Source organism: Grus americana, chromosome Z (assembly GCF_028858705.1).
Source record: "Grus americana isolate bGruAme1 chromosome Z, bGruAme1.mat, whole genome shotgun sequence".
NCBI classification, from domain to species: Eukaryota; Metazoa; Chordata; class Aves; order Gruiformes; family Gruidae; genus Grus; species Grus americana.
The window spans coordinates 39,240,005-39,267,561 of record NC_072891.1 but is presented as its reverse complement, the minus strand read 5'-3'; the positions used below and the strand labels follow the sequence as shown (position 1 = coordinate 39,267,561).

Genomic DNA, 27,557 nt, shown 5'->3' with positions numbered 1-27,557 from the left:
ATTCAGAATGATTTGTTACTAATTATGAAAGCATCTGCTTAGATCCAGAAATAGTTTCTCTTTGATAGATTCTATAGAGGATGCCACACTTCCTAGAAATTAAAAATCACTGTGAATAAATATTGAGGCCAGGATCTGCAAGGTCTTCAGGTACTAAAAAACTTCTGGTTTTGGTAGAGCCAAATTACTGTTTGGAATTCAGATCAAACAGGGAAACAGAGTAATTGCATTCTGCATTAAAATACTATATTTTAAGGGGTGTTAAGTACTAAATGAGAAGTTTTAATCCCTTCCTTCCCCTGTATTCTGGTTTTACTACAGGTCCCTGCAATGCAGAATGCAGTAAAGTAGGGTGTGATGGTCCAGGACCAGATCATTGTACCGACTGTCTGCACTACTACTACAAATCTAAGAACAACACACGGTAAGACCAAGAGAAAAAATCTTTACTTCGTAGATATCTTAGTGTTATATCTTAACTTCCTTTCCTCTTCTCTTTGCTGCAGTCATGGATAATTCATTTTCCACTGGATTTGACAAATTTTCTTAGGAGTTGAAAAAAAAAAAAACCCTAGCTAATCAGAATTTAAAGTACAGCCTTCAAACACCCTTCTCTGATTATTTCCCCATCTCTTGATTATTTTTTCGTAAGAGACTCTCTCTCACTATATATATATATCTCTCTCACTGTGATAGCTACTACAGCTTCTGTGATTGAGTTTGAACAAGATAGGAAGAAATGCAGATGGTCAAAAATGATACTGTCTGACAAGGCATTTGCCAGTGAGATAGCATATGCTGTAGGGAAATAAATGGAAGAGAAGAGGCAGCTCGATGCAATGTTTTGGAGGATTACATCTTAGTAAACACGCGATCATTAGAAAAGCAGCAATGCTGAGAAATACTTCTGCTTTGCAGTCATGGTCCAGGAATGTGGTGGCAGGTTATTTCATTAACGACTCTGCCTTCTCTTCCCTGCTGTCTGCAGGATCTGTGTTTCGACCTGCCCACCTGGTCACTACAATGCAGACAAGAAACGCTGTAAAAAATGCTCACCCAATTGTGAAACCTGTGTTGGAGGCCATAGTGACCAGTGCATGACCTGTAAATCTGGCTACTACCTGAATGAAGTAACCAATAGCTGTATTACCAACTGCCCTGATGGGTTTTACCTGGATAAGAGTTAGTATTTCTTATTGTTTCTTTATTGTGGGCTACAGAATTTGATCTGGGGAGGTTGCTGGAATACTTATGAGCAGGACAAGTGTATGTTGATGCATCTATCTCTTATCCTATTATTCTTATTAAATTGTTGCGAAGTGTGATCAAGAATCTCCTCAAAAATCTTCCTTTATTTTAGAAAACATGCTTAGTGGCAGGATGTCTTGTCTGCTTGTGGCTGGGACTAACAGTAGCAGAACAAGGGCAGTTCAAGAGCAAGTCAGCTGCAGGACAGAGCAGGTTATCACTACTCCAGAAAGGGACAGGCAGCACTCACATTCTGAGCATGAGGCATTCTCCATTCCCCCAAGTTCAGATGATACGGTACCAGATAGAAGAGAGACCTGAGGAATTGACCATGGCCACTGAACTGGACCTCTGAGAAAAACAGGCTCCTCAGATGTAAAACATGGTTGCAATTAATGCTTCTGGCAGACCTAAGTACCTGCAGTGATGTGATGACCCTAGAGCAGTAATTCTCTGCCATGTGAGATGCCTGCCTTCAGTTTCCTCCTGTGATCACCAAGCAGACTGCCCATGTTTGATTTCCAGCTTTGGCTAGCAAAAATACTTAGATATATATTGAACATGTGCCTACAACTGCAGTGACTGCAAGTGATCTTTAGACACATCCTTAGAAGATAAATATGTGCTCAGGAGCTTTGTTCATCTAGGTACCTAACCTTTTGCTTTTCTGCATCATGAAGCTGTGTGTTCATTTTAGCGAATTAGTAAAAACAGGTACTACTTTAATTCTTCCATTTTTCACTGTGTGAGAACTACAGTAAAGGGAATTCCTTTCCACCCAATTAAGATGGATAGATGAAAATTTACAATTAAATTGGAACATCAGGTTTTTCTTCTCAGAAAGGTACATGGCACTGCATCTCAATAGACAGCAGGTCTGAAGAGAGAGAGGGAGAGATCTCCTAAAGTAGGGAGCTCTTGAGATGAAAAGGCAGGTGTTAAGTAATTTATGTGTTGACTTTCTTAAGATCGGACCTGTTCATGCATGTGTGTCTTTAAGCACCAAATCAGGAAGACAGGACAGACTGCTTGCATGGAAAGTGTAAGAGGTGAATTACAGGACAGTCTCTGGAACACATGGCAATCATTACTGCATATCACTGCTATATGAAAAGGTTATTTAAGTCCATATTATAAATAGTTAATATAAATTTAAAATGTTTAAGAAGATTTTTTAATGACCTCAAAGCATATTTTTCTCAAGGTACAACTATAAATTCAAATGTTTAGAAATAGGTTAAGCCATTTGATGTTTGATGGAAAAAGCTAATGCTAGGCAGAATTTAGCTATTTTAGTCTAGCTTGCTGCTTCCCTTTCTGATGTGAAGCTAGAAAGCAGTAAGTCATGTAATAATATATCCATATAGTTTTATTAAACATAACTGACCAAGGTTTTCTGGGCTGTTTTCTCTTTTTCCTTTGTAGATAAGATTGTTTGCCGAAAATGTAGTGAAAACTGTAAGACATGTATTGAATTCCAAATCTGCACAGAATGCAAACATGGCCTAAGGTAAGAAAATGATGGATGTGGCTAAACACAATACCTGAAGAGGCTTACAAGACTGTGGATACACATTGAAGAACATCAGATAGCTATTTAACCTTGAGTGGCCCTCATTTCATGTTTTCCATCTCTATTTAGTTTGTTGTATAGTATTTTCTTGTGCTACTGTGTGCCAGTTTGGCTAACAATGGATTTTTAGAAAACCTCTCATTTCAGGTAAAATAAAAGCCACAGTAATGTGGAAAGCTGGCTTCTTCACTTTTTTGACCTACAGTGTGGTAGTCAAGGATTATTTTAGAGGTAGAGCTGATGAATCATATTAATCTTTCTGATTCATTCCTGTGATAGTTAGAAACTATTTTCTTATCTTTATTGTATTTCTTCATACATCCAGTCATTCACTTATCTCAAGTACCTCAGGCTCAATTCTATTACAATATAGCGTGCACATATTTTAAACAGCAGTGGATGTTTTTTTCTTTATAGGGAAACTTAATAATTCTTGAAACTGATAGGTAAAACCTACAAAGCAGCAGTACACATTTCAAGCTCCTTTATGAATGAATGACCTTTTGGTCCAAACAGCAAAGGTCAAAAATCTTATAAAATTCATGATGGAATGTATGCTGGCTTTGTGCCACAAAAAATATGAAGTCAGTATTCAGTATCTGAAGGGGTTCTTCTTACAGAATTTAAGTGTTCTGCGAATGTTTTAACACTGAGGTTTTACCTTCCATGAAAGTGGATTTTCATCTCCTAGTTAGTAAAAGCTGAATGTCGTTTGCTTCTAGGACATCAATAGCTGGAGTCCTTCACAATGGAATTCTCATTTCTGCGTATTTGTGTTGCATCTAGATTCTCCGAGTGCCTGCACAATTTTTATTACGAATATCTCTTTTTTTTTTAAAAGTGACCCTTTGAAAAGGAAATGTGATCTAATGGGAAAGAAAGCATGGGATTGGATCAGAACATTGGTCTATTTACTTTCTCTGTGAAACACGAGTATCTGCTTCCCTTTTAAATATTATTAAATTTGCAGTCCATGTTAAGATTTTGGAGAATTTTAACAGTCTCAGCATGACCTTCTGTGCAAAATCAAGTTAGTAAATTAGCAGTTTAGAAGTTCCTGCAATGGGCAAGTATGTCAGGAGACCAATGATTACACAGATTTGGGACCTTATAGGACACAGTTGCTATAGAAAAGTTATGCCCACATTTTCTTTATTTCTCAGGAACCGAATTTCCCTGCACATTAACATAAATAGCAGTTTGTAGCACCACTGAATAAAGTAGGCAAGTCCATTCAGTGTGAGATGAGAAGGAGAAATTGAAATATAAAAAAATCAAAAGAACTCAAACTTCATGTTTTCTTGGGCAATATTAGCAAACAGTGATTGATTTTTGGGAACATTTTGAAAAAACACCATCTGTGTGGGTGGGACAGATAAAACGGAGCCTTGTAGGGCATGCATTTCATATTCCCCGTTTATTCAAAACTTGCTGCATTTTCTTGGCAGAGTTACCCATGGGAAGGGCCCTGGGTGGGACTTGGCAGACCTGGATTCCAGTTCTGATCCTGTTACTGGCCAATTAAAGAAACTTGGGCAAATTATTAGTTTTCCCATCTGTAAAAACATAATGCTACCTGCCTTATAAAGCACTTTGAGGTGTGTGACTGAGGAAAAATAATAAGAAAACAGGTTAGGTTTGTTGAATTGCTAATTTTACTTTTTTTTCTAAACTGGGACCATATACACTCTTGAAAATTTTCAGTGGTGCTGAGCACACACGACTTTTGCTGGATCCAATCTGTAAAGCAGGGTTAGCACTCACTCAGGGTGGTAATCCCCAGAGCTGAAGAACATTTTTAGAGAAAGAGTTAAATTGAATGAAAACTGAGGTTCCACAGAAGATGGCAAACATGGCAGGAAAGTCCTAGCTTAAAAAAAACAAAACCAAAACCAAACACACTGCTCTAGGCACCTTATAACACAAAAGCATAAAACAGCTACTTAGAGGGAATCATGGAAATGTGACTCTTTATGCTATTTCTTTTTCCTCTGTTACTCTTTTGTGCTCTCTCAAAAGTGCCTGCAGGCAGAATACCTCCGGCTGTAATCTTGACAAATCTCCCCAGCCACTCAGAACGGGCATTCAGTTAGGAGGTTTCAAAGGAAACTGCTCTTGCAGAAAGAGGTGGTGATTTCCTTCACTGTGACTCTATTCTTAACCTGTGCTGTAGCATAGTATCAGGAGATGCTGCTGGTCTTTCAAGAGAAGCATGAGATGTTGTTAACAAGTCCCTTTGCCTTTTTTTTAATGCAGTAGTGTGCTGACCCTGTACCAAATTCCTCGTGGGTAATTGCATTTTACATGTCTGAATTTTTAGTACTCTTTGTCATTGTTCATTTTTTTTCTGTCCCCTACTACATGGTAGTATTTACAATGAGTTTGTAAACAGCTTCAGTATTTCACCATGGGCAAAATGTCATTTCATTCCCACTTGAAGTGATTGCTGTCTCTAAATTTATAAAATAATGACCAATGAAGGAAGTTGGTGAATCCTAATATATGGGTTGTTCTTTTATTAAAAGAGAACTACTGGTTTGTGCATGACCGTCTTGTCCTCTGTTGCTGTTATTTGCCCAAACACTGTGCTCTTTTCCTTTTTCCAATAGTTTGCATGGCACTAAATGTGCTATTCGCTGTGAAGAAGGAAAATACCATAATGGTAGAGAATGTGAACCATGTCACCGTTCCTGTGCAACATGTGCAGGTACTCCACTGACATTTATCTGCATCATTTCCCTTCCTCTCTATTTTTAGCTCTGATTTTATTCTACTATATCACAGTTACAGTATAATGTGATTGTTTACATGTAAAAACTTTATTCTATTGATAGTTCTTTAGTATATTTTAAATACAGTAGACTTCTTTCAGCTAACATGAAAATCTAAGTTTTCTACTTGAAAGTGTGCATATGTTCTTTTTTCTTTTTCTTTTTCTTTTTTTTTCCTTTTTTTTTTTTTCCTCAGAGTTCATTCTGTTTTCCAGTTATGCCCTCCATTTTCTTTCTGGGTTGGAATAATGACTGATAGATTTTGTGTGAGCTTTAGAACCCCCAACAGCCATTTCTTTCAGAAAAAGATATACTGAAATTATGTAATGTTGTTTATTCTAACCATGTACCTTTGTTGCTTAATGTTACTGTTTGAAAGAAAGTAAGGCAGGTAAACTATATTCTCTAAAATTATATGATTTTGCTGCAGTTAGAGGTGGTCTCTGTTAGGCAATAAGAGGAACTAGCCAGTAATACAGTATATTTTTTCTCTGGTTTAAGGTGCTGGAGTAGATGCCTGTATAAACTGCACACAAGGTTATTTTATGGAAGATGGAAGATGTGTGCAGTCCTGTAGTAGTGGTTATTACCTTGATCACTTTACTGAAAGTGGATACAAAAGCTGCAAAAGGTATGATCAGTGGCTAATATATGTGTCTGATATTTGGCAGTATATTAGCTATTAGTTAGTGTTGAAAAAGATAGTACTTATGAGAATATAGAACACTGCTGACTTCAAAAAATGGAAAAAGTATGTTGCATGCTAAGCAGATGAAGAAAAAATATTTTTTTTATTATTATTTTAATCTGATTTATATTCATGCAGGTCTCCTAAAAGTGTTTTTTCTTGTACATATATGTGTCCTTCACTTTAAAAAAGCCTGTAGTGAGAATCTAAGAAGATATGCACAGAAATTTAAAATTTACAAATCTGGCAGGGGATCCGCATTTCTCAGTAACAAATGAAAATACTCAAACCATTTTTTTTAATTGCAAGTTAATTACTATTGATAAGGACCATTTCAGTTCTTCAGCTGCATATTCACAAACATGGCACAAGTATATTACTAGGCTGCTGTCCAGAATAGCTCACCTGACTCAGTATACAAATGGGTAGATAAATCTCGGACAAGGCTGTGCTGTGCAAGGAAGGGACATTTTTTTCTATTACATTCTTTGTTAAAGAAATGCCATTTGTTGCCCTTTGGAATCATTTATTATTGACTCACTTTGAGTTCAGGGCAGGAAGGGAATCACCGTGTGTTTTACACACACACACAAAAATAAAATCAATACACAGTGAAACTATGATGGAGCCAGAAGGGCGATTAAAGGACTAGGCAGCAGGTCAGTCTTCTCCATCCTGTGGCTTTAGCTCATGCTTTGCTGGCATATATATGCACAGTCAGCTTAATACTTTTGTTGCTTACGTCTGCATAGTTCCAAAATACTGCAATAATGCAGCTACTTAGTAAAAAAGTGTGAATAGAAAGTGGTTGGAGGAAAAAGGCAGGTCTGGGTTGAAAGGAAGTTAACTATTTTTTGTTATTATTATCATTAGAGCAGCCGATACCTCTAGAAACAGCAAATAAGCCCTTTGCAATACAGAAGAGGTCTCCTAGGAACTCTTGTATTTGGTGAGGCTGTAAGACCAGCTCCTGCCATTGTCTTTCAGATGCGATGCCAGCTGTTTGGATTGCAGTGGTCAAGGAGATAGAAACTGTACGAGCTGTCCAAGTGGCTATAACCTAGACACTGGTGTCTGTGTAGTGGGAACAGTCTGCAAGGATGGTGAGTGCAATTCTCTGAAAAGATGGTTTTACAACTGCCAGCTTCTTCTTTTACATATATTGAGTTGGTTTGGTCTGTTCCTTTTCTTCTGTTACAGTCTTGATTTGAGGTCTACATTACTTCTTAATTTTTTCAGGTTTATGAAAAGGAGAAAACTACATTTATGTGTGTTAACAAGATTAGTCACATCCACTTTACCTGAATTTCATATAAAAGTTTCACCCCTGCCAACAACCTACTTTTTCTTCCTTATCTCTTTTTCAAAAGCCATTGCTTTCAAAAGTTTTTTATATGATGACCCTCCTGTACTATCAGTAGAATCACATTCATCTATTTCACCACTTTAAACTGTGTAAATGCTGGTAAGTAAAAAGAATGTTAAATGCCTGTAGTATTGCTTGAATTATGTGAAAGAGTAATGAGAACAAAAGAATTCTGAAATAGGGAGCACCCAGTTTGTGGTGGAGATTTGAACCTCCTCAAAGTTCTCTGTGGCAACCAAGATAGCATTCTTATTGCATATGATTGGCTTAATTATTCAGTAATATTCATTCCTTTCAATGTCACAGAGACACTTAGATAACATCATGCTTCCTTGAAAATGTTACCTTATGAATTACTTGTAGATACAGCCCAACAAGTGCAGTCCAACAGGAAAATTTTACCAGAACAAACCCCAGTGTTAAGCCATATGGAAGATACCTGACATCAGATGTATTTAAAGCTAACAATGACTCTTCTGCTGGATTTAGTAAGAGTTTTACCGAAGACTTAAAAATAAGGAAAAAAAAAAAGGGTGCAGGGTTGAGTCCTGATTTTGTGGACCTGTACAGCTCCTGTGATAATTTAGGCCTTCAAACTTTGAAAAGTATCCTGTCCGTCACAAAATTACATTACAGGTACTGGTAAACCACTCATGAGACATTTTCACATCAGGACATTAGAATTGTCATTGTAATCTAGAGCAAGTCCGGAGAAGATCAGATATAGATGGAAAAAGGAAGTTTTGAGTAACCACAGTCTCAGTATGGTATTGCAGGTGAATTCTGCAATGCAAACATTTGACATACCAGTTTCATCTTTAACATGGTTGGATAAATCTGTCTTCATTTATACACATGCAACTTCAATCAGATACACACGTAGTTCCCCAAGACTGGGGACACCCCATCTCAGTACCGTGTCCCCCATTCTTCCAAGTGCAGCTGTCTTGAAAGGGCAACAAACGCATCAGTGTGTGGGCCTTCAGGCAACTGCAATGCACCGTGCTGGATACCACCACAGCACATGTTCTCAGCAGTCCAGGATAGCCAAGGAAAGTCCAGAAGTTTGGAGGGGGGTGGGGGGTGGAGTAGCGGAATTCTGTTAATTTACTGAGCATAAAGGGTCTCATTTCATTGCCTGACAATCAAGCATTGATTACTAGTCTAACTCACTCTATAGGATTTGCATTTCTGTTGGGAATGTTTTATCCTTTTTCTGTGATTTGACTGTTTTTTTCTTTTGATTCATAAAAATTGAGAACAAATTCCTTTGCTGTAAATATCACTGTTTTCTAATTATTCTCTTTCTAATCTTTTTTTTCCTTTTCACAAATGGATACCAATCATTCCCTGTCGGACCACACAATATCTCTTCCTGAAAAAAAAAAATGTTAAAAAATGTTGTTGACTGAAATTCCTTTTGATGGACCAAATTTCCTACTTACTACCTGCTCCTGAATGGTCTCTTCAACCAAATCTGCCTATCTGACCAATTAAACCTTCCTCCATTGTACACGCCATGCTCTCCAAACCTTCAACCTCCCCTCCTTCTCTTGCTGCTGCCCTCCGGAAGCCACGGAAGAGTCCTGGGCCGAGGGAGGATTCTGTATGCTGGTGAAAAAGAACAATCTCTGCCAGCGGAAAGTGCTTCAGCAATTGTGTTGCAGAACATGTACGCACAAGGGGTGAACTGACACCTCCCAGCGTCCTCCTGCTCCTGTAGACTTATAGATTAATCCGTATTATTGAAAAAGGAAAAAAGGAAAAAAAAAAGAAAAAAAAAAGAAAGCCACCTCTCTTTCTCCCCCTTCTTTGTCTGGGGAGATGGTGAACTGTTTGTTGGAACTTAAATGGAAAAACTACAACACGCCTACCTTTCATAACTGGATGTCTAGAGCTGAGCATCCAGGATCACAGAGTCAGTATTGTGTGACCAAAGCATTTGATGCCAAAATTAACATTTAACTCATGATTTGATTTCCTGTCAACCTTAGGATTATTCCTGTTTTTTGAAGGTCCTTTTTCTTCCCTTTTTTTCCTGCTTCTTTCCCCTTCAAGATGTTTAAAGAGTGTTTCAAGAATACAACACAAGTTTACATGGATTAAAACTAAACAATACAAAAATGTTTGCATTAGTCTTTTTTGTGCTATGTGTATTGACAGGGGGAACTTGAGTTCCTGAGGGGATCAGAAACATCATTAATTGCAGGACTCAGTTCTGCCCCTTTTGTAACAGTATTTAAAAAAAGAAAAGTGAACATTTCTGCACACATTTCTTTCTTCTTCTGCTGTGTGCTGTTTTTTGTATCACATGCAGTATGTATATATGTTTGCCCAAAATGTGGTTTTGGTCATATAGATTTCATTTTTAGACAGCTAGCTTATTAACAGATATGCTAGGATTTTTATTTTATTTTTTTAAATTGTCAAAGCTATTTCAAATAAACTTTAAAAAAAAAAATTGTTCCTGTAGTGAACAAATTCAAAACAATACTACTTCTCTTGGTTTGCCTAAGTGAGAGTAATGTATACGCTCAGAAGTCAGAAAGCATTGCTAACATGTAAGAAGTATTCATAAATTATTGTTGTCTTGTAACGTTCACAAAAAAAGGGGATATTATCATACAGATATGTGGAGCTATTTCATAGTGCCCATATGTAAATGCCAGTGTGACTATATGCGACAGGATGTGTTTACAGGACTGGATTTATAATTGTGCCAAATGCATCTCCAGGAATAATTATATCAATAAATCAATGGTTCTCTTGGTGTAACAATTGTGTCATGATGGGCCTGAATCTGCTTTTAACTGCTTACAATGAAAATTTCAGCAGGAATAGTTCTGCTGAGGCCAATGGAGTTACCTCACTGTAAGACCATCCTGGGTGGTGAGAGAAGCGGCCCCTGCCTTTCTCTCTTCACCCATGCACATGGCTGCCAGTACAAATTTCCGTTTAATATATCTTCATCAGCTTCACTTAGCATACTGTTCAAAAGACAGTCATTTAGCAGTAAAACAGAAAATTGAACTTCAAAGATACTGCTTTCAGGGGATAATACTTAAAAAGTGCAAAGTGTCTTTCTCAGTTATTTTCCCAGGACACACAAATAGAAAATGCATTGCAGGTGTTTAAGCATGTAAATGTTAGAAAATAAAGAGGATCAAGAAAAATTGAGGAAGTTTTACAAACAAATGGATACAAACCTATAGAGGTAATGTGCCACCTTTAGCAGAGAGCAGATAAATTATTACACCCTGCTTCGGTATGACAGGGGGCCAGTCAAGCTCCTTTGGTGCCCATTGCAAATTTCCTGATAAACATTCAAATTTAAGAGAGTTCAATTTGTGCTAGTTTAACTACTAGTCTGTTACTGCCTCATTTCTCAGTATAACATGTTTAACTAGAACATAATGCTTTCAAAGTTTAAGTTAATATTATATATATGTTATATATAAATATATATTCATAATTGAGATTTAATTATGTAATGGATTGTAAAGAATTTGTTTGGATACTTACAAATGTCTCTAACATATTATAGAGAAGAAATTAATATCTTTGTTTTCTTTTAAAAAAAACCTGACACATTGTTATATCCAAATTCACTTTTACTGAAAAAAAAATACTGTACATGTGTAAAACGTTCAGTTGTTATTTGTAAAATAGGGTAGTTCTGTTGTAATTGATATTGGCCAAAATCAATGTTATTCCATATTTTATTTTTTCTATTAAATTAACCAAAATTTCTGTTCTTTTGGTCTGGAAAAACATGTTGATAATCTGTATGTAAAGTGTCTTTGATGAAGGCCACAGGTAGCTTTATGGTATAGCACTCTTAGATATCACACACAGGTCATTGAAACAAATTGGGAGGGTAAGCGTGTTTAATTTTATTGTAGATTTTTTTGTTGTTTTAAGTGATGAAATTTATGATTGCAGAAATATGTGGTTTCCATGGAGGTCACCTTTTGTGTAGTAGCAGTACAGACATGTCTGAACCCTAGAGGGTAGCAACGTTGGCTTACTCTGACCAAACAAGAGTTTGTGATGGGTCTAATATTTTGCATGCTTAGGATTAAAAAGTGAAATGTCTAACTACCTATTGGCTCAGACAGTTTAGGAGGAAGGTTTCATCTTTGCAGTCATACATGGCCATTTGCACAGTGAGATACTGATGTCTGTTCAGTTGCTGATACTCACATCCCGCACACTTGAGATCACAACCCCAGACTGTCTGTCCTTGCCAGCAGATCAAAAGGGCTCCATGTAGACTTATATGTGACCCCCGCAGGATGAGATCATCCATTGGCATTAGGTGATGCTCTCATTCATTTCCCACTTAGTCCTACAACCTGAGTGGAGACCTGAGTGGCATCTTATCCAAGAAGTCATATATTTAGATGACATTTTAAGCATGTTCGCTGAGGCCGTGTAAAGAATTTCCTGAAAAAAACAACCACTCACTTTTCAGCCTTAAACATCTCATTGTCTCTAATTTTTTTTCAAAACAAGGAGTTAGGTCATCATTCCCTGTCAGTCCTGGGAGCAAGTGTATGTGGGATGGCACATTCTTAACTGTATTTTGGTAGGACCACACCTGGAAAAAAGGTTGCCCTAACCCTTACAACAATACAATAAGAAGAGCTGCTTCTTTCAGCTCCCACCCCACCTTCATCTTCCAACCGGCATGAGAAATTCAGACAATCATGGTGTCTTTTATTGTCAAGATTTCATCTTCTTTGGGTAGGAAACATACAAAGACTGATAATAAACTTCTTATAGCTCTGGCAAAAGAAGTCTGCTCTAGAGGGCATATCTGTAAATGTTGACCTGTGAAGTCTCATAGACAAGTAAGCATAGAACTGAGTTTTAGTCTGAAAACCAGTACCTTATGGTGTCAGCTCAGACTCTTTGGTCATTTTTATTTGTGATGCCTTAATAGCAGTGGCCAGATGCAAGCAGAATTCGTAAGCAACAGTATAGTTAATCCTTGTATAAGAGGATTGCTGCAGCAATGGGATTGCAGTTGAAGGAAGCTAGTTTGTTCCCAGCTGCAGAGTTTTATTAGGTGATCGATCCTCCCTCTCTGAGTCAATGGTGAGTAGTTTGGAGTGTTCAGTATTTGACACTGTTGTTGGCATACAGAACAGACATGGACCATTTTATGAAGATCAGAAGCTGCTAAGTATGCACAAAATGATACTTTTCTCCATATCTGAAAGGACGGTGGATGGCAATCAGCCCAAATCTGTCCATTGATTTCTGCCTTAGTAATATCACAAGCCAAAAAGCAATGACAAATTGAAGATGCTCTCCTAGTTAAGACATGTCACTTCCATGGTAAAGTATTTGCAAGTTCATGTCTGTCTAGGAGAATCCTTAGACAATCATGATTTAAATGCAAACTGGACCCCCAAGTAGACCTCTTCTTTACTAAAAGTCTCAAAGACAGTGACAGCTTTAGTCCAAAAGAAAATATGTCTCATACATGTGCTAACACTATTTTTAACCAGGAAAAAGTTTACAATGCCCCAGACCTGCAGAACATGCTGCAGAAGCCTGTTGTGTGAGGGACTCATTTTATAATAGAAGGTTTCCTTTTCTGCAATGGCATTACAACCTTACTCCCTTTCTACTTGCAGCAAGCTAGCCTAGCCACACACCAGTGTTGTGGGATCAGCAAATCAGATACCTCACAGGATATATCAGTGGAAACCTTATGCTTCTGACCAGTAGCTCCTGTGGCTCTTGGCTTAGACCCTGCCTACCCACACACCAATCTCCACTGGTACATCCTGCCTCTTTCTGTGGAGAACACCTTTCTAATAAAGATTTCCCTATGAAACCTTACAGACTACCCCAATTTCTATAGGGATTGCAACTTTCCAATGTCCTGTGAAATTCTGAGCAACCCTTGCTACTGAATATATTGTGTAATAGCAGGGCTGCTGCTTTTTCCACATTGTCAGGTAATGATAAGAGGTATGACAGTCTGAGCCTTGAAGATGAGTAAACCTATATACAGAGATACTAGAGCTGACTACAGCAGTTTCACCAATCACTAACTACAACTTGCAACTGGTGATGACAAAGTTAATTGTTTTAATAGGCGCATCACAACCAGAGTGAGCATTATCTGTATGAGTGGCCACTTTAGGTAACTATCTGCTACTTTTAAATGAAATTATTTAATGAACTGAATGACTGTAAGAAGGCCTGTTATAAATTCAAAATTCCTGTAAAGACATTTAAGTGACTGCTTGTATGAGTCAAAGCTTTCAATTTCAGTGCAACTCGCGGAACAATAACTTGTCTGTGATCCATTATCATGCCTTATATTTATATTGGATATGCCATTGTCTTGTCATTGGTACAGAATGAATCAAGAAAAGTTCTGCCATTAGATGTTTGTGCAAAATATTTTAAGCAAGCATTAAAAAGTTTTACAGCATACAAAGAAAAATCCTAGTCAAGTTTTCATCAAAAAGAAACTGACACCAACAACAACTTGCATGAGCTTGTTCAGAATATGCAGTTTCAATATATGAAGAAAAAGAAGGTTGGAAATGTATTTTTGATGAACATTTTGTTTAACAGGGGAAACACTGATTTCTGCTTGGCATAATTTTTATTTACTTGTCTTAAACTATCTTGGGAGATTTCAATTTTTCATGATATCGATTAGCTGATTATTTACTACCTCCAGTTGTGAGAGTGTATTGGGGCTTAAATCCACCTCATTAGCAAGGACTAAAGAATTGTGGGTAGCAACACAATGTCCCTGAGAACAAACTAAGGCTCTGAACCTTAGGATTGCGTCCAACCAGTGGAAGTGCAAACACCACCTGCATTTCTACCATTGGTTCCACATTGATGAGCAAAGATGTTTCAGATCTATTGAAGTCCTGGGACATTTCTGTGAAGTCTCAGAGTGCAGTAACATTGGGTCTTACTAGGGAAACTGTTCTGGATAAAGGCAGAGAGATTGCAGTAATGTTCACTTGCTGTGCAAGGGTAGCAGACACCACCACAGAATTATATTTTAATAGTCAAAACTATAACTCAAATTATCCTGGAAGGACTTTCTTTCTGGATTAGAAGGCAATGTTTTTTGCATAAAAACGGAGCCAATTTTCACTTCTAGCATGGGAAATGTAGTCAAAGAAAAGCATATTATGGTGAGAAGGCTTTAAGCATTTAAAAAGAAGATAATTCCAGTAAAGCAACAAATGCAGCCTCTCAATGCCACACCAAAGGCTGGATTTTGTTACATCTCTTTTTTATGAGCAGCTCATGCATTTGCTGCCAAAGATGGGCAAGGCACAGCTTAGAAGAATGCCCCTTGTACAATCATTTATTTGTCAGTGTTTCTCAGTGTTTGGGGGATGGATTTGTTGAAGGTCTTCTGGGAAAACAACATCACTTTTCAAAGCAAAAAATACTGTCCCATCACAAAACACAGTAGACATCTTTGCTTTATGGTGTTACACAATAAGCTGATTAAGTACCCATTTTTCCAATCAGCCTGGGGAGGGGAGAAGCAAGAACATTGACAGGCGGTGAATATTTATTTACCCGAGGAGAATTAATGGCTCCATCATGCAAACTCAATAATAGCATTGAATGTTCACTGGAGCATGACTAGTGTGATTTAGTTACAATTCCGATAATACTGCATATCTTTTCAATTTACAATTGTCCTTGGCCTGCCCACTGCCCTCCTCCTGATGCCTGCAGATGTTCTTTGAGATGAGGGTTGGAAGAAAAGCCTGGTACCTGATTGCCAGTCCCCATGGACCGCGTTGCTGTCAGCCATGGTGCTTGTGACCATGCTAATGTGCCATTCTGTGCAATGCCACTTGATAAAAAGACAGAAATAACTCAAATATCGATTCCCAAATATAGTAGCCCCTTTTCCTTCTCCAAGAGCAAGGCCATACTGAACTGGTGTAAATGCTGCTCTGGCTGGGTCTGCCTATAGCACAGCCTCCCTGAATGCTTTCAATCCCAAGGCTTCAAAGAGAGTTCAGAGAGCTCCCATAGCAAAACAGTGCCACAAAGTCTCTCTCTCCAGCTATATCTGAGTTAGAAGGGCTGTACGGTTTACCCATTTCGGCACACTCAGCATAGAATATGTGATCGTTAAAGGGATCATCCAAGACTGCTTTCCAGGGTAATCATCAAAAGTGATTACCTTGGCTATTCTTGAAATAGTGGAGACAAGGAACCAGGGGAGATTTTAAGCAAGGGGAGATCACCAATATAAAGGTATTGAGTTGGCTGAAGACTTACAAATAGGAATAAAATTTACTCCTTTATATCTCTCATTAAAAGACTTAATTTGGTCTGCTCCTTACTTCCAAGGAGATAAACTTGTATCTTTTGGGCAGATTTCTTTCAGGTTTTAATATATGTTCCTCTCCCTCAAATTAAACAGAAATTGCATTTGATTAGCAGTATAAATCTATGTTGTTACAGCTTGTTGGTGCAATACTTTGGCTGCTGAAATTTGCCCAGTTATCAGCAGATCAGCACATCTGTGTCCAAACCCTGCTTAAGTTGGAGATCTCCAGTACAAACACTCTGTGCAGGGGTCTTTCTGTTTAAGACAACACTGCCCTAAGACATCCAGCTCTTCCAATTTCATACAGTTATAGAATCATAGAATGGATTGGGTTGGAAGGGACCTTAAAAATCAGCTAGTTCCGACCCCTCTGCCATGGGCAGGGACACCCTTCACTAGACCACGTTGCCCAAAGCCCCATCCAACCTGGTCTTAAACACTTTCAGGGAGGGGGCATCCACAACTTCTCTGGGCAACCTGGTCCAGTGCCTCACCACCATCATAGTATCTAATCTAAATCTACCCTCCTTCAGCTTAAGGCCGTTACCTCTCATCCTATCCCTACATGCCCTTGTAAACAGTCTGTCTGCAGATTTCTTATAGGCCCCCTTCAGGTACTGGAAGGCTGCTATAAGGTCTCCCTGGAGTCTTCTCTTCTCCAGGCTGAACAACCCCAACTGTCTCAGCCTGGTTTCATAGGAGAGGGGCTCCAGCCCTCTGATCAGCTTCGTGGCCCTCCTCTGGACTCGCTCCAACAGCTCAGTGTCTCTCCTGTACTGGGGCCCCAAGAGCTGGACGCAGTACTCCAGGTGGGGTCTCACAAGAGCGGAGTAGAGGGACAGGATCACCTCCCTCAACCTGCTGGTCACACCTCTTTTGATGCAGCCCAGGATACGGTTGGCTTTCTGGGCTGCAAGCGCATACTGCTGGCTCATGTTGAGCTTCTCATCAACCAACAGTCCCAAGTCCCTCTCCTCAGGGTTACTCTCAATCCATTCTCCACCCAGCCTGTAGTTGTACTTGGGATTGCCCCAATCCATGTCCAGGACCTCGCACTTGGCCTTGTTGAACTTCATGCGGTGCACATGGGCCCACCTCTCCAGCCTGTCAAGGTCCCTCTGGATGGCATCCCTTCCCTCCAGCGTGTCGACCATACCATACAGCTTGGTGTCGTCAGCAAACTTGCTGAGGGTGCACTCGATCCTGCTATCCATATGACCAAAAGATGTTAAACAGTGCTGGTCCCAGTACTGACCCCTTAGGAATGCCACTCATCACTGTTCTCCACTTAGACATTGAGATGTTGACTGCAACACCTTGAGTACAACCATCCAGCCAATTCCTTATCCACTGAGTGGTCCATCCATCAAATCCAATCCAATTTAGAGACAAAGATGTCATGCGGGACAGTGTCAAATGCTTTGCACAAGTCCAGGTAGATGGCGTCAGCTGTGCTTCCCTTATCCACCAATGCTGTAACACCATCGTAAAAGGCCACCAAATTTGTCAGGCATGATTTGTCCTTGAAGCTGTGTTGGCTGTCACCAATCACCTCCTTATTTCCCATGTGCCTGAGCATAGTCTCCAGGAGGGTCTGCTCCATAATCTTGCCAGGCATGGAGGTGAGATTGACCAGCCTGTAGTTCCCTCGGTCTTCCTTTTTTCCCTTCTTAAAAATGGGGGTTATAATTCCCCTTTTCCAGTCAGTGGGAACTTCACCAGACTGCCAGGACTTCTCAAATATGATGGAGAGTGGCTTAGCAACTTCACCTGCCAGTTCCCTCAGGACCCACAGATGCATCTCATCAGGTCTCATGGACTTGTGCACTTTCAGGTTGCTTAGATGGTCTTGAATCTGATCTTCCCCTACAGTGGACAGTTCTTCATTCTCCCAGTCCCTGCCTTTACATTCTGTGATTTGAGCGGTGTGGCTAGAGCACTTGTTGGTGAAGACTAAGGCAAAAAAATTGTAAGTACCTCAGCTTTCTCCATATCTTAAGTAACCAGGTTTCCCATTTCCTTCTGGAGACGGTCTACATTTTTCCTACTCGTTCTTTCATCGCTAACATACCTATAGACATTGTCCTTGATGTCCCTGGCCAGATGTAATTCTATCAGGGCTTTAGCTTTTCTAACCTGATCCCTGGCTGCTCAAACAATTTCTCTGCATTCCTCACAGGCTACCTGACCTTGCTTCCCCCCTCTGTAGGCTTCCTTTTTGTGTTTGAGTTTGTCCAGGAGCTCCTTGTTCGTCCATGCAGGCCTCTCGATGTTTTTGCCTGACTTTCTCTTTGTTGGAATGCATCACTCCTGAGCTTGGAGGAGGTGATCCTTGAATACTAACCAGCTTTCTTGGGCCCCTCTTCCCTCCATGGTTTTGTCCCATGGTACTCTGCCAAGCAGGTCCCTGAAGAGGCCAACGTCTGCTCTCCTGAAGTCCAGGGTAGTGAGCTTGCTGTGCACCCTCCTCGCTGCCCTGAGGATCTTGAACTCCACCATTTCATGGTCACTGCAGCCAAGGCTGCCCTTGAGCTTCACATTCCCCAATTAGCCCCTTCTTGTTGGTGAGAACAAGGTCCAGCGTTGCACCTCTCCTCATTGGCTCTTCTATCACTTGGAGAGTGAAGTTATCATCAGTGCATTCCAGGAAGTTCTAATGCCTTGCTGCGTTGTCCCTCCAACAGATATTGGGATGGTTGAAGTCCCACATGAAGACTGGGGCTTGTGACCATCAGGCTGCTCCTATCTGTCTATAGAGGGCCTCATCCACTTGATCTTCCTGGTCAAGTGGCCTGTAGCATACCCCCACTACAGTGTCACCTGTCCCTGCCCCACCTTTAATCCTGTTTTAGGTTTACATTTATCCAACTCCAACTGCAGAAATCCTGTGGACAGGGAAGACTCTATACAAATTACTCCTTGTCGTATAACTTAGGAGAAAGATGCCGTGCTACCATGGTTGCCTCTGGAGTATGACGTGTTTTCCTCCAGCAATCCTATCTTTAATGTACTCCAGGTGCAAATAACACCAGTTTTACTCAATGTATACAGTCAGCTTCCACCTTTCTTTTGCATATTTCACAGAAAACTACCTAGATTTCCAAAGCAGTACTATCAGCATGACAAGATAATTTTCAGTGAGATTCAAGTGTCTCCGTTCCACTGCCCTTTAGGAATTTCCCAGCTACTGAGCTTCACAAAAAATAGGAACCTTGACAAGATCAGACAGGGAAATTTCCATCATGGAAGCTCCAGAAATAGAGAGGCTAAGCAGATTTTTCCCATTGTCAGTCTAAAATTTTGAGAGTGTCGTAGGATTTACCCCTCTTTCAAGAAGTGAGAAGGGTACAGAACAAAGCATTAGCAATACAGATGGGGATTGCTCCATTCCCCTTCCCATTTTCTCATGGGACTGTCAAGTTTCAGGCTCCAGGTGAGCAGCAGAAAAGCTTGCCAGGCTCTGACCTTTGTGCTTACACAGTCAAGGGAGAAACCCTGACCCCAGCCAGCTTTTACTTCCAGGCATCCAATTATTAGTACACATGGTGGTTTAAAGCTGATTTTTAAAATGTTAAAAAAAATAGTACAAATGGAGGTTTAAAGCTGATTTTTTAAAATACTAAAAAATGTCTGTCTGGAGTCTATTTATGCCCACTCAGTACCCCTGAGGGCTCTGGCTCTTCAATGGGTTTCTAACAACCATTGTATAAATACTACATAGAAATGAGGGAAGAAACACACAGAATAAAGAGGAGAAAAAAATCCCTTTGTGTCAGCAAAAAAGGCAGCTTTGGCTAATGTAAATATTTTTATTCTGCAGGGGAAAGAATAGAGGGCTGTGTAAGATAGCGTAGTTGATAAATGAAGTTACCTCTCTTCCGCCTATCACGATTAGAGCTAACCTGAGGCTCTGTGTGATCTCAGCTAATCCTGCAACAAAAGGGCCTTTCATCCTAAAATCATTATATCACACTCAGCTCCACACACCGCTGTTCAAGGAAGAGATGGTCAGCCCTTTTCAAGGTTCTGCTTTGTCCCTTGGCACAGGGAGGAGCTTCAGTGACTTCGGAACCAACATCCTAAATTCAACCTTCTGGTTCATCACTGCCTAGAGCACTTTTGAAAAGAAGGCTTCCAATCCTGAATCCCTCTCATCACCTCAAATCATAGAACCCCAAAGTTTTCCCCATGAAGGCAAAACTTTGCCTTTTCTGCACATCCAAATAGGGAGACAAAAATTTGGTCATTATGTAAAATCACTGAGTAGAGAAGGATAATTAGCAGGAGAATGAAAGCTGAAGCTAGACAAATAATTGGAAACCAGGCTCAAGTTTTGTACGACTGCCCAAAATTTGGGGGGAAAGGAAATGCTGTAATCTCCATGTCCTAACATTTTCAAGATGAAGACAAGATTTCTTTCAAGGACCTGTAATCTATCAAATATTAAAGCTTTGGGCTAAACAGGGGGGTAACTTTAAGAGGTATCCTCAGAGTGAATTTTAATGGCTTGTTATATGCAGGTTAGTCTAAGTTCCTTATGGACTTAAGGTTTATGGATAAATATTCCTTCAGTAAAACTCAAGGAGCTGATCCCACCAGCCAGCCAAAATAAAATGTATCAAGGCCAAACACAGAAAAAGCAGAGAGCTCCCCAAGACCAAATCCTCTTGGTTCTTACTGCTGACTGATGAAAAAAATTCTGATCAGTGTTTCTTTATTTGCTCTGTGAAACCTTTGTGACCCATATGATTACATACAAAGGCCCAAGTACAAAATCCATATCCAGGTTCCCATGAAAGTAAACAAGCAAAAGGGAGGAAATAAGGCCATTTTTTCATTGATTATAAAGAAAAGCCACTGAGGCAATGCTATGGGAGATAACCAATGAAGCTTTTAAAATTAGGTAAATGATGTTTTGATTAAGAAAAGTGGGGAAGTAACATGTGACTTGCAGTGACCAAGTCTCATGGGAGGGGTAAAAATGAAAGATTAATTTATGACTGCCAGCACATAAAACTGTATATCTGCGGGCATAACTTACAAGGAAATTCACATCCTCATCTAACTGGTGTCCTGACACACCATGCACTGTCAATGGTTCCAGTACAGGAGAGACATGGAGCTGTTGGAGCGAGTCCGGAGGAGGGCCACGAAGATGATCAGAGGGATGGAGCACCTCTCCTATGAGGACAGGCTGAGAGAGTTGGGGTTGTTCAGCCTGGAGAAAAGAAGGCTCTGGGGAGTCCTAATTGCGGCCTTCCAGTACCTGAAGGGGCCTACAGGAAAGATGGTGAGGGACTGTTTATCAGGGAGTGCAGTGACAGGACAAGGGGTAATGGGTTTAAGCTGAAGGAGGGTCGATTTAAATTAGATGTTAGAAAGAAATTCTTTACTGTTAGAGTGGTGAGGCACTGGAACAGGTTGCCCAGAGAGGCTGTGAAGGCCCCATCCCTGGAAGTGTTCAAGGCCAGGCTGGATGGGGCTTTGGGCAACCTGGTCTAGTGGAGGGTGTCCCTGCCCGCAGCAGGGGGGTTGGAACTAGATGATCTTTGAGGTCCCTTCCAACCCAAACCATTCTATGATTCTATGAATGAATGGCACAGCTTTTGGAAAGCAGGAGAAAAATGCTGACAAGATAAGGGCTGTACACTTAATTTTTGCTTATGCAAAAATATAGCAACAACCTGGCAACTATGACAGTGCTCTAGTCTGGGACTCAGGAGAGACAGGTTCTAGTTTGCTATTGCACTCTAACTTGATGATCTTACTACAGGTCAGTTTTTCTGCCTCTTTAATGGGAGGTAATAGTTCTTACTTCATTTTAAAATGCATCATATTAACTGATAGGAACTCAGCGTAAGTGCAGGGCCCTAGCATACAGTCAAAGGCATAGCGTGCAACCTGATATGGCCCAGATGTGGAATTAAATATTTCTAACTAGGGACACAAAAAATTACACATTAAAATCTTTCCATTAAGAGGCATTATGTCTGTTATCATAGCCTTATTCCTATAATACCTTCAGTTACTTTTTTTTTACACAAGGTGACAAATGTTTTTAAACAAGGTAACAGTATTGAGAAATAAATGAAGGTTAAATATGGGATGATCCAAAGTAACTAATGAGCGTTGACTGACTGAAGGCATAGCTGAGATGCATTGCTGACAGTATTCCCCCATTACGTATGTTGGACAGATAAAGAATTTTAATACAGAAGAAAGAAGAAAAAAAAAAAAAAAGAGTTGAGTCTTTCTTTGGTAACTAGTTTTATCTAGCAAGATTTCTGAAGAAATGTATCACCCACAAGGAACTCTGGCAAACAGTTAAGCTGCCCTGCAGAATAGTTTAAAAGTCTTCTTTAAAGTTGCATTTCAGTGTTAACTCTTTGAATATCCACTAAAAACTATTTTGTTAACATTTAGTGACAGATCTACAGTTCTAGATGTGACTTGCAATTCAGAGGGCCTAATATGTAATTATTTTCTGGTGCACATTCTTATAATAGTACCCTTTAAAATGCTTCAGCTTGGAGGATAAAGTAAGCAGGGAACTGGTCTTCCTGGCACTATTCCAGCACAGCTGAAATGAATTACAGCACTTCCAATGAAAGGCGTAACAAAGAAATAACAAAAACCTTTTAAAACTAAGCACTTCTACCATGTGGGAAGGATTTGAGTGGGCATAGCTGAGGTGTGTGAATTAGTAGCTCAGGTCCAGTGGATAAGCATACAGGCTTTGTGGGCAAATAAAGTGAGACACTGGAGAAACAAAAAGGTTTTCTAACACAGATCACAAAACATCAGAGAAGCAATTATTTAATAATGTTGCCCTAACAGATTTCCCAGTGACGTAAAGCTGGTAGTATAAAGCACTGAGCCACCAGACGTGCAATAGGAAGACTTTCCAGATACCGCATTTTTTCATGGTTGTGTATTGTCCAAATACATGTGTGTGTGTACATATATTTATATTTTAAAATCTCATAAAGCATTTGAGATCATGGGATTCCATGTTATACCCTCTGAATACGTATTGGAAAGACTCAAGAAGCCTACATTAAGCAAATCTGTCAATGACCTCATGATCTAATGGACAGCAGGCCTCAGTCTTTTTTTTCTAGACAGTGAGAATTATGAATACTCTGTATTGTGATAGTTATTCATCAATACAACATTTTATCTCAGTAATATCTGGATAAATTCAGAACCTGCTGAATTCTATGTCAAACAGCTATACAATTTATAATGTTTTTATCATCAGTCCTTTACAAAGTAATCTATCATACAAGACACAGTGTTGCAGTTCAGAAAAGCTACACCACTTCCATGGAATTATGTCAATTTACACGATTCAAGGTTAGGCCTATATGGACATGTGTGGGATTACATAAATGCACGTAAAAATATATATACAAAATACTCTTTGGTAACGACAACTATAAAAATGTGTGAATGTGTACGCATACACAGATTTCTGTTTCCCTGATCTCATCAAAAGACTGTTCATTTGCTCCATGTTCTGAACTTCTTCCCAGTCAGTACTGATCCCAGACCAGCCTTTGAGGAGCACTGTCTTCGTGTTTTATGCGGCTCCGTCGCTGGCCTTTGGCTTGTCTTTTACCTTTTTCCTTTCTTCAAGAGACACACAAACTTTTACCAAATGAAAATTGTATCTTTATGTACATTTTGGGTACTTCACCTTTCTCCCACTGCTGGCTGGACGTTCCAGTTGGTATGCCTTTGTAACTATACTGTTCCCATCCCCTTCAGCATGATAAGTACTATCCTAGCTTATACGTCATACCAGAGATTTCAACTATTATAAAATGTGTCAATACAGATTAATATGGAGTAGAAAACACAAGGGATAGAGAACGTAATCTGCAGTATTTTAGAAAACGTTTCTTTCCTACACCGTTTTACACTTATAGCAATAGTTGCTGGTGCAGTGCCTTTGCTCTTCAATGTAAGGAACTCATTGCAACTGAGAGCCAAACCTAAGTCATTCCACACTTGTATTTTGACTCCTAAAGTTCATTGCGTTTGCCAAATCTGGATTTCCCAGCAGCAATGCAAGTGGAAAGAGTTTCTCCATATTGAAGTATCCATAGAAACTGCAGGGTTTATGTATTACATAGGACTCTGCCCAACCTCTTCCATTACTTAAGAATGAAGGAACAGCCAATTCTCTCAAATATATAGACTCAGAATAAATTTTCCCATAACAAACTGACATAAAAGACCCAATCGAGCTTTATATAACTGTTTGATAAACTGACTTACTGTCCCCACACAATGCTGTACACAAATATAGTATTCATGCTACTTACCAAATTAATATCTCTGCTCAGAGAGTTCTGAAGTGTACAGCTTACCGATTTGTACCAATATTTTAGTTAATATGCAGTAAATAAAGAGGCAAACTTTGCACTTCACCACCATAGTAGTACTAGAGTATCTGGAAGTGTTTATATCTTTATCTCAGTTTTAAGGCAACAATTCAATTCAAAATTATTTTTTTCAATTCCAAATCAGTGCTTGGGCACCAAATTTTCATTCAGCCTAAATGAGAGCCTAGGTCTTTTAGGTGTGGAGTCTTCCAGTGGCTTGGGAGGGGTACAAAAGATGCTATAGCTAGAGGTTTGGGAAACACCAACATCCTCTGACTAATAGAAGCTTACTCACGTAACATATTCCACAGCCATAACAGCATACTCTATGCTGCAGCTTGCTGTCAGGAGCATGTTGCAGCTGCACCAAAAGACGTTAGGTAATGAATAATCCTAGGTAGCACTGCTTTTGATGTAACTCTCCATGATGAATCTTAGAGAGTCCCATTACTTCAGCTGATGTAACCTGAACAACAAGAATCACTCTGTCAGATTCACATGGAAAAAAAAAATAAGTAAATAAATAAATAAATAAGGACTAGAAACTACTAATTCTGAGTATCCTGGTTCCCCGAAGGACCCAGTACTTTCTTTTCCTGATACCACAGGGAAATGTGCTCATTTCACTAATTCAAAACAGCTCTAATTCCTTTTACTCATTATATTTTCCAACCTGGCTTAGTACATGGGTTTTTTAACATGAGATGTTGATCTGAAATAAACAATTTTTTTTCTGCCAGGAGAATATCTTGATGATTCCCAAGAATGTCAGTTGTGTGAAGCATCCTGTCAGAAGTGCATTGGACCTGAGCTGGACAACTGCATCAGCTGCTCACCTACAAGGTAATTGTCTCTTGGCACAGTGCAGTACAAAGACCTCGCATCATCATCTGGAGAAGTGGCTGTATGGTCTTTAGCACTAGCTTGCAGAGTCCACTGAAGAAGCAAGCAACGATTAGGGCAAACAAAACCAGGGCAAGTGAGAAAATCAGTCTTATGCGAACAAGACAGCTGGCTACACAGGCAGTTGATGTTTAGCCAGATGATTCCCACAGATACAGAAAATTTTCTTCTAACACATGAAATATAGTCTTTCTTTCATTGTCATCCTTTCAAAATCATAATTGCTAGAATCACAACAGTGACAAGATTAGCAAGAGTCGAGGGCATCTGTAGTTGTACACAGCCATGGAGTTTGGCACAAGACATGAATATGGACACTGAAGCTAGCAATCAGCTAATTCAGGAGATATTCATAGAGCTTAAACATTGACCCCTAACTGAGACGTTTTAAGTTAGGCTGGTTTTTCTAACCTGCCACGAGGAGTGAACAGAATTAGAAAGAAGCTTTTCCACAGGACATTGCAGATCAGAGGCTTGTGTTTAGGTCATCTTGCAGGAGATCCAGGAGTCTACTGGTTTTAAACTCATGTCCTACCAATAGCTTTATTCTCACACCAATAGCTCTGGTTCTGTTGCACTGGATTGCATTGTAGACAGCTGATATTTACACTGGTATGAAATCAGAAATAGATCCTGTAAGGAATAGAGGAAAAAAATCCCAAAGCAATCCTGCAATTTACCCTGCAAATGTCTATGATATGACTAAGCCAATAAAAGACACACCAGGACGAATGGAGTCCAAACAAATTCATAACTGAGGAAACAGTATTAAATTAAGGTGTGTTACGTCAGAAATAGCATTAGCACAGGAAGTCTGGGCAGAATTTTGGACCGCAGGCTGGATTTCTCCGATTCACAATTGCATTTAAATTAGATTGTCTGAGTTTCCTTGCAACCTATTTTGTGAGCTTTACACTGAGATATTTGCAAACCAAAGAAGGTACAGAACAATACCATTAGGCAAAACCACCTAGGTGTTTGCAGTAATGAGATCTCTGTGACCTTTTGGAAGGGTGCAGCTGACTCTCCCATAACAAATCATCTAACAGTTTTCAATTTTGGTATCTAAGGTTTCCAAAAGCTTTCTGTGCCCCTTCTGCATGTTATGAAAGCTGTTAGAAAAAGTCGTATTAGGACACTCAGTAGTAAAAGAAATAATAATAAAGAAAAATCTCACCCAGAGGCTAAAACGTAAATCCTTCCAATGGACATTATTTGTTATGTACTTGAAATAGACCTCTTTAATTGAAACAGAATCCTGAATCCTGTCACTCTTGAAAGCTTCAGATGGTGCCTATTGAAGGCAGTAACGAGCGGCCGTTAGATAATACAGACTAAAATTCAGCAGTGCTGCTTTCCTACAGGGGAACACCTTTCCTCTTTGAAAAGAATGAAAAGACCTGGGGGTGGGATTACTGAAAATAATGTGAAAATGAAAACACTGAACAATCCCTGTTCTTTGTGAAAATTCAGCAGTTGACGTCACCTTATTTCATAATAAAATCACTGTCAGATCATCTTCTTCTTTGACTTTTTAAAATAGTTACCTATTTTTTAACAACTATGGAATTGTAGGGTTTTGTCCAGCCAAATTGGTTTTCACAAAACTCCTCATCTGTCTGTTTACTGTTTGAGCTATAAAAGTTAGAGACAAGATCTGACTTGCTGGTGTCTTCCATTATGGGCAACATAAGAAAAAGCAAGAAAAATGTGCTTTACCACTGAGCTGTTGATAAGGATGGCTATCGTTACAGCCAGCACATGTAGTAGAGCACAGTAATATTTGCATGTCATATAAGCATAGCCCAGCTACCTCCAGTACTCCTGTTACATTGTCCCATTTGCATGGAAACCAACCAGAGAGGGCTGCAGTCTCCACAAAGAGCTGGACAATGGTCTTAAACATGAAGGAGCTACAGTCTGCGCAGGACTGTCTTACTGTCAGACTCCAGAGCAGAGATACATGTTTGTGGAATACTTCATATACCCATATGAGCTTCTTCCTGATTCCCTCCAGCAGCCTGCCTTCAGCCTCATAAATCTTATTAATCAATTCCTAAGTTTTCTTTGTTATGTGCACTTCAGGAAGGCTGTTTGCATGATAGCCTATTCTTCCATCTTCACACTTCATAAGCTTAGCCTTTTCCAATCATGGTAAATTTTAAATGGTTTCAAAAACTATTTGACAAAATTGGTTTTAAACTTCACAGATATTTTTCTCCTCTTCTTTTGGAATGAATCTGACAATGACCATAGCAACTTAAATTTATG

The 27,557-nt window shown here is 39.4% G+C and overlaps 1 protein-coding gene across 4 annotated transcripts in view; it reads left to right on the top strand.

Annotated features, from left to right (window-relative positions):
• The window catches only part of PCSK5 (proprotein convertase subtilisin/kexin type 5), a 255,951-nt gene that overhangs the window by 177,799 nt on the left and 50,595 nt on the right, over positions 1-27,557 (top strand). For 3 of the 4 annotated variants that reach the window (XM_054810046.1, XM_054810045.1, XM_054810047.1), the window contains 7 exons: positions 322-424; positions 989-1,182; positions 2,674-2,758; positions 5,431-5,528; positions 6,094-6,223; positions 7,268-7,383; positions 25,124-25,226. In XM_054810046.1, the coding sequence (XP_054666021.1) occupies positions 322-424; positions 989-1,182; positions 2,674-2,758; positions 5,431-5,528; positions 6,094-6,223; positions 7,268-7,383; positions 25,124-25,226 (829 nt within the window). Of the gene's footprint in view, positions 1-321; positions 425-988; positions 1,183-2,673; positions 2,759-5,430; positions 5,529-6,093; positions 6,224-7,267; positions 7,384-9,219; positions 14,089-25,123; positions 25,227-27,557 lie in introns of those variants that run through there. The other variant, XM_054810048.1, reaches the window with a different exon arrangement.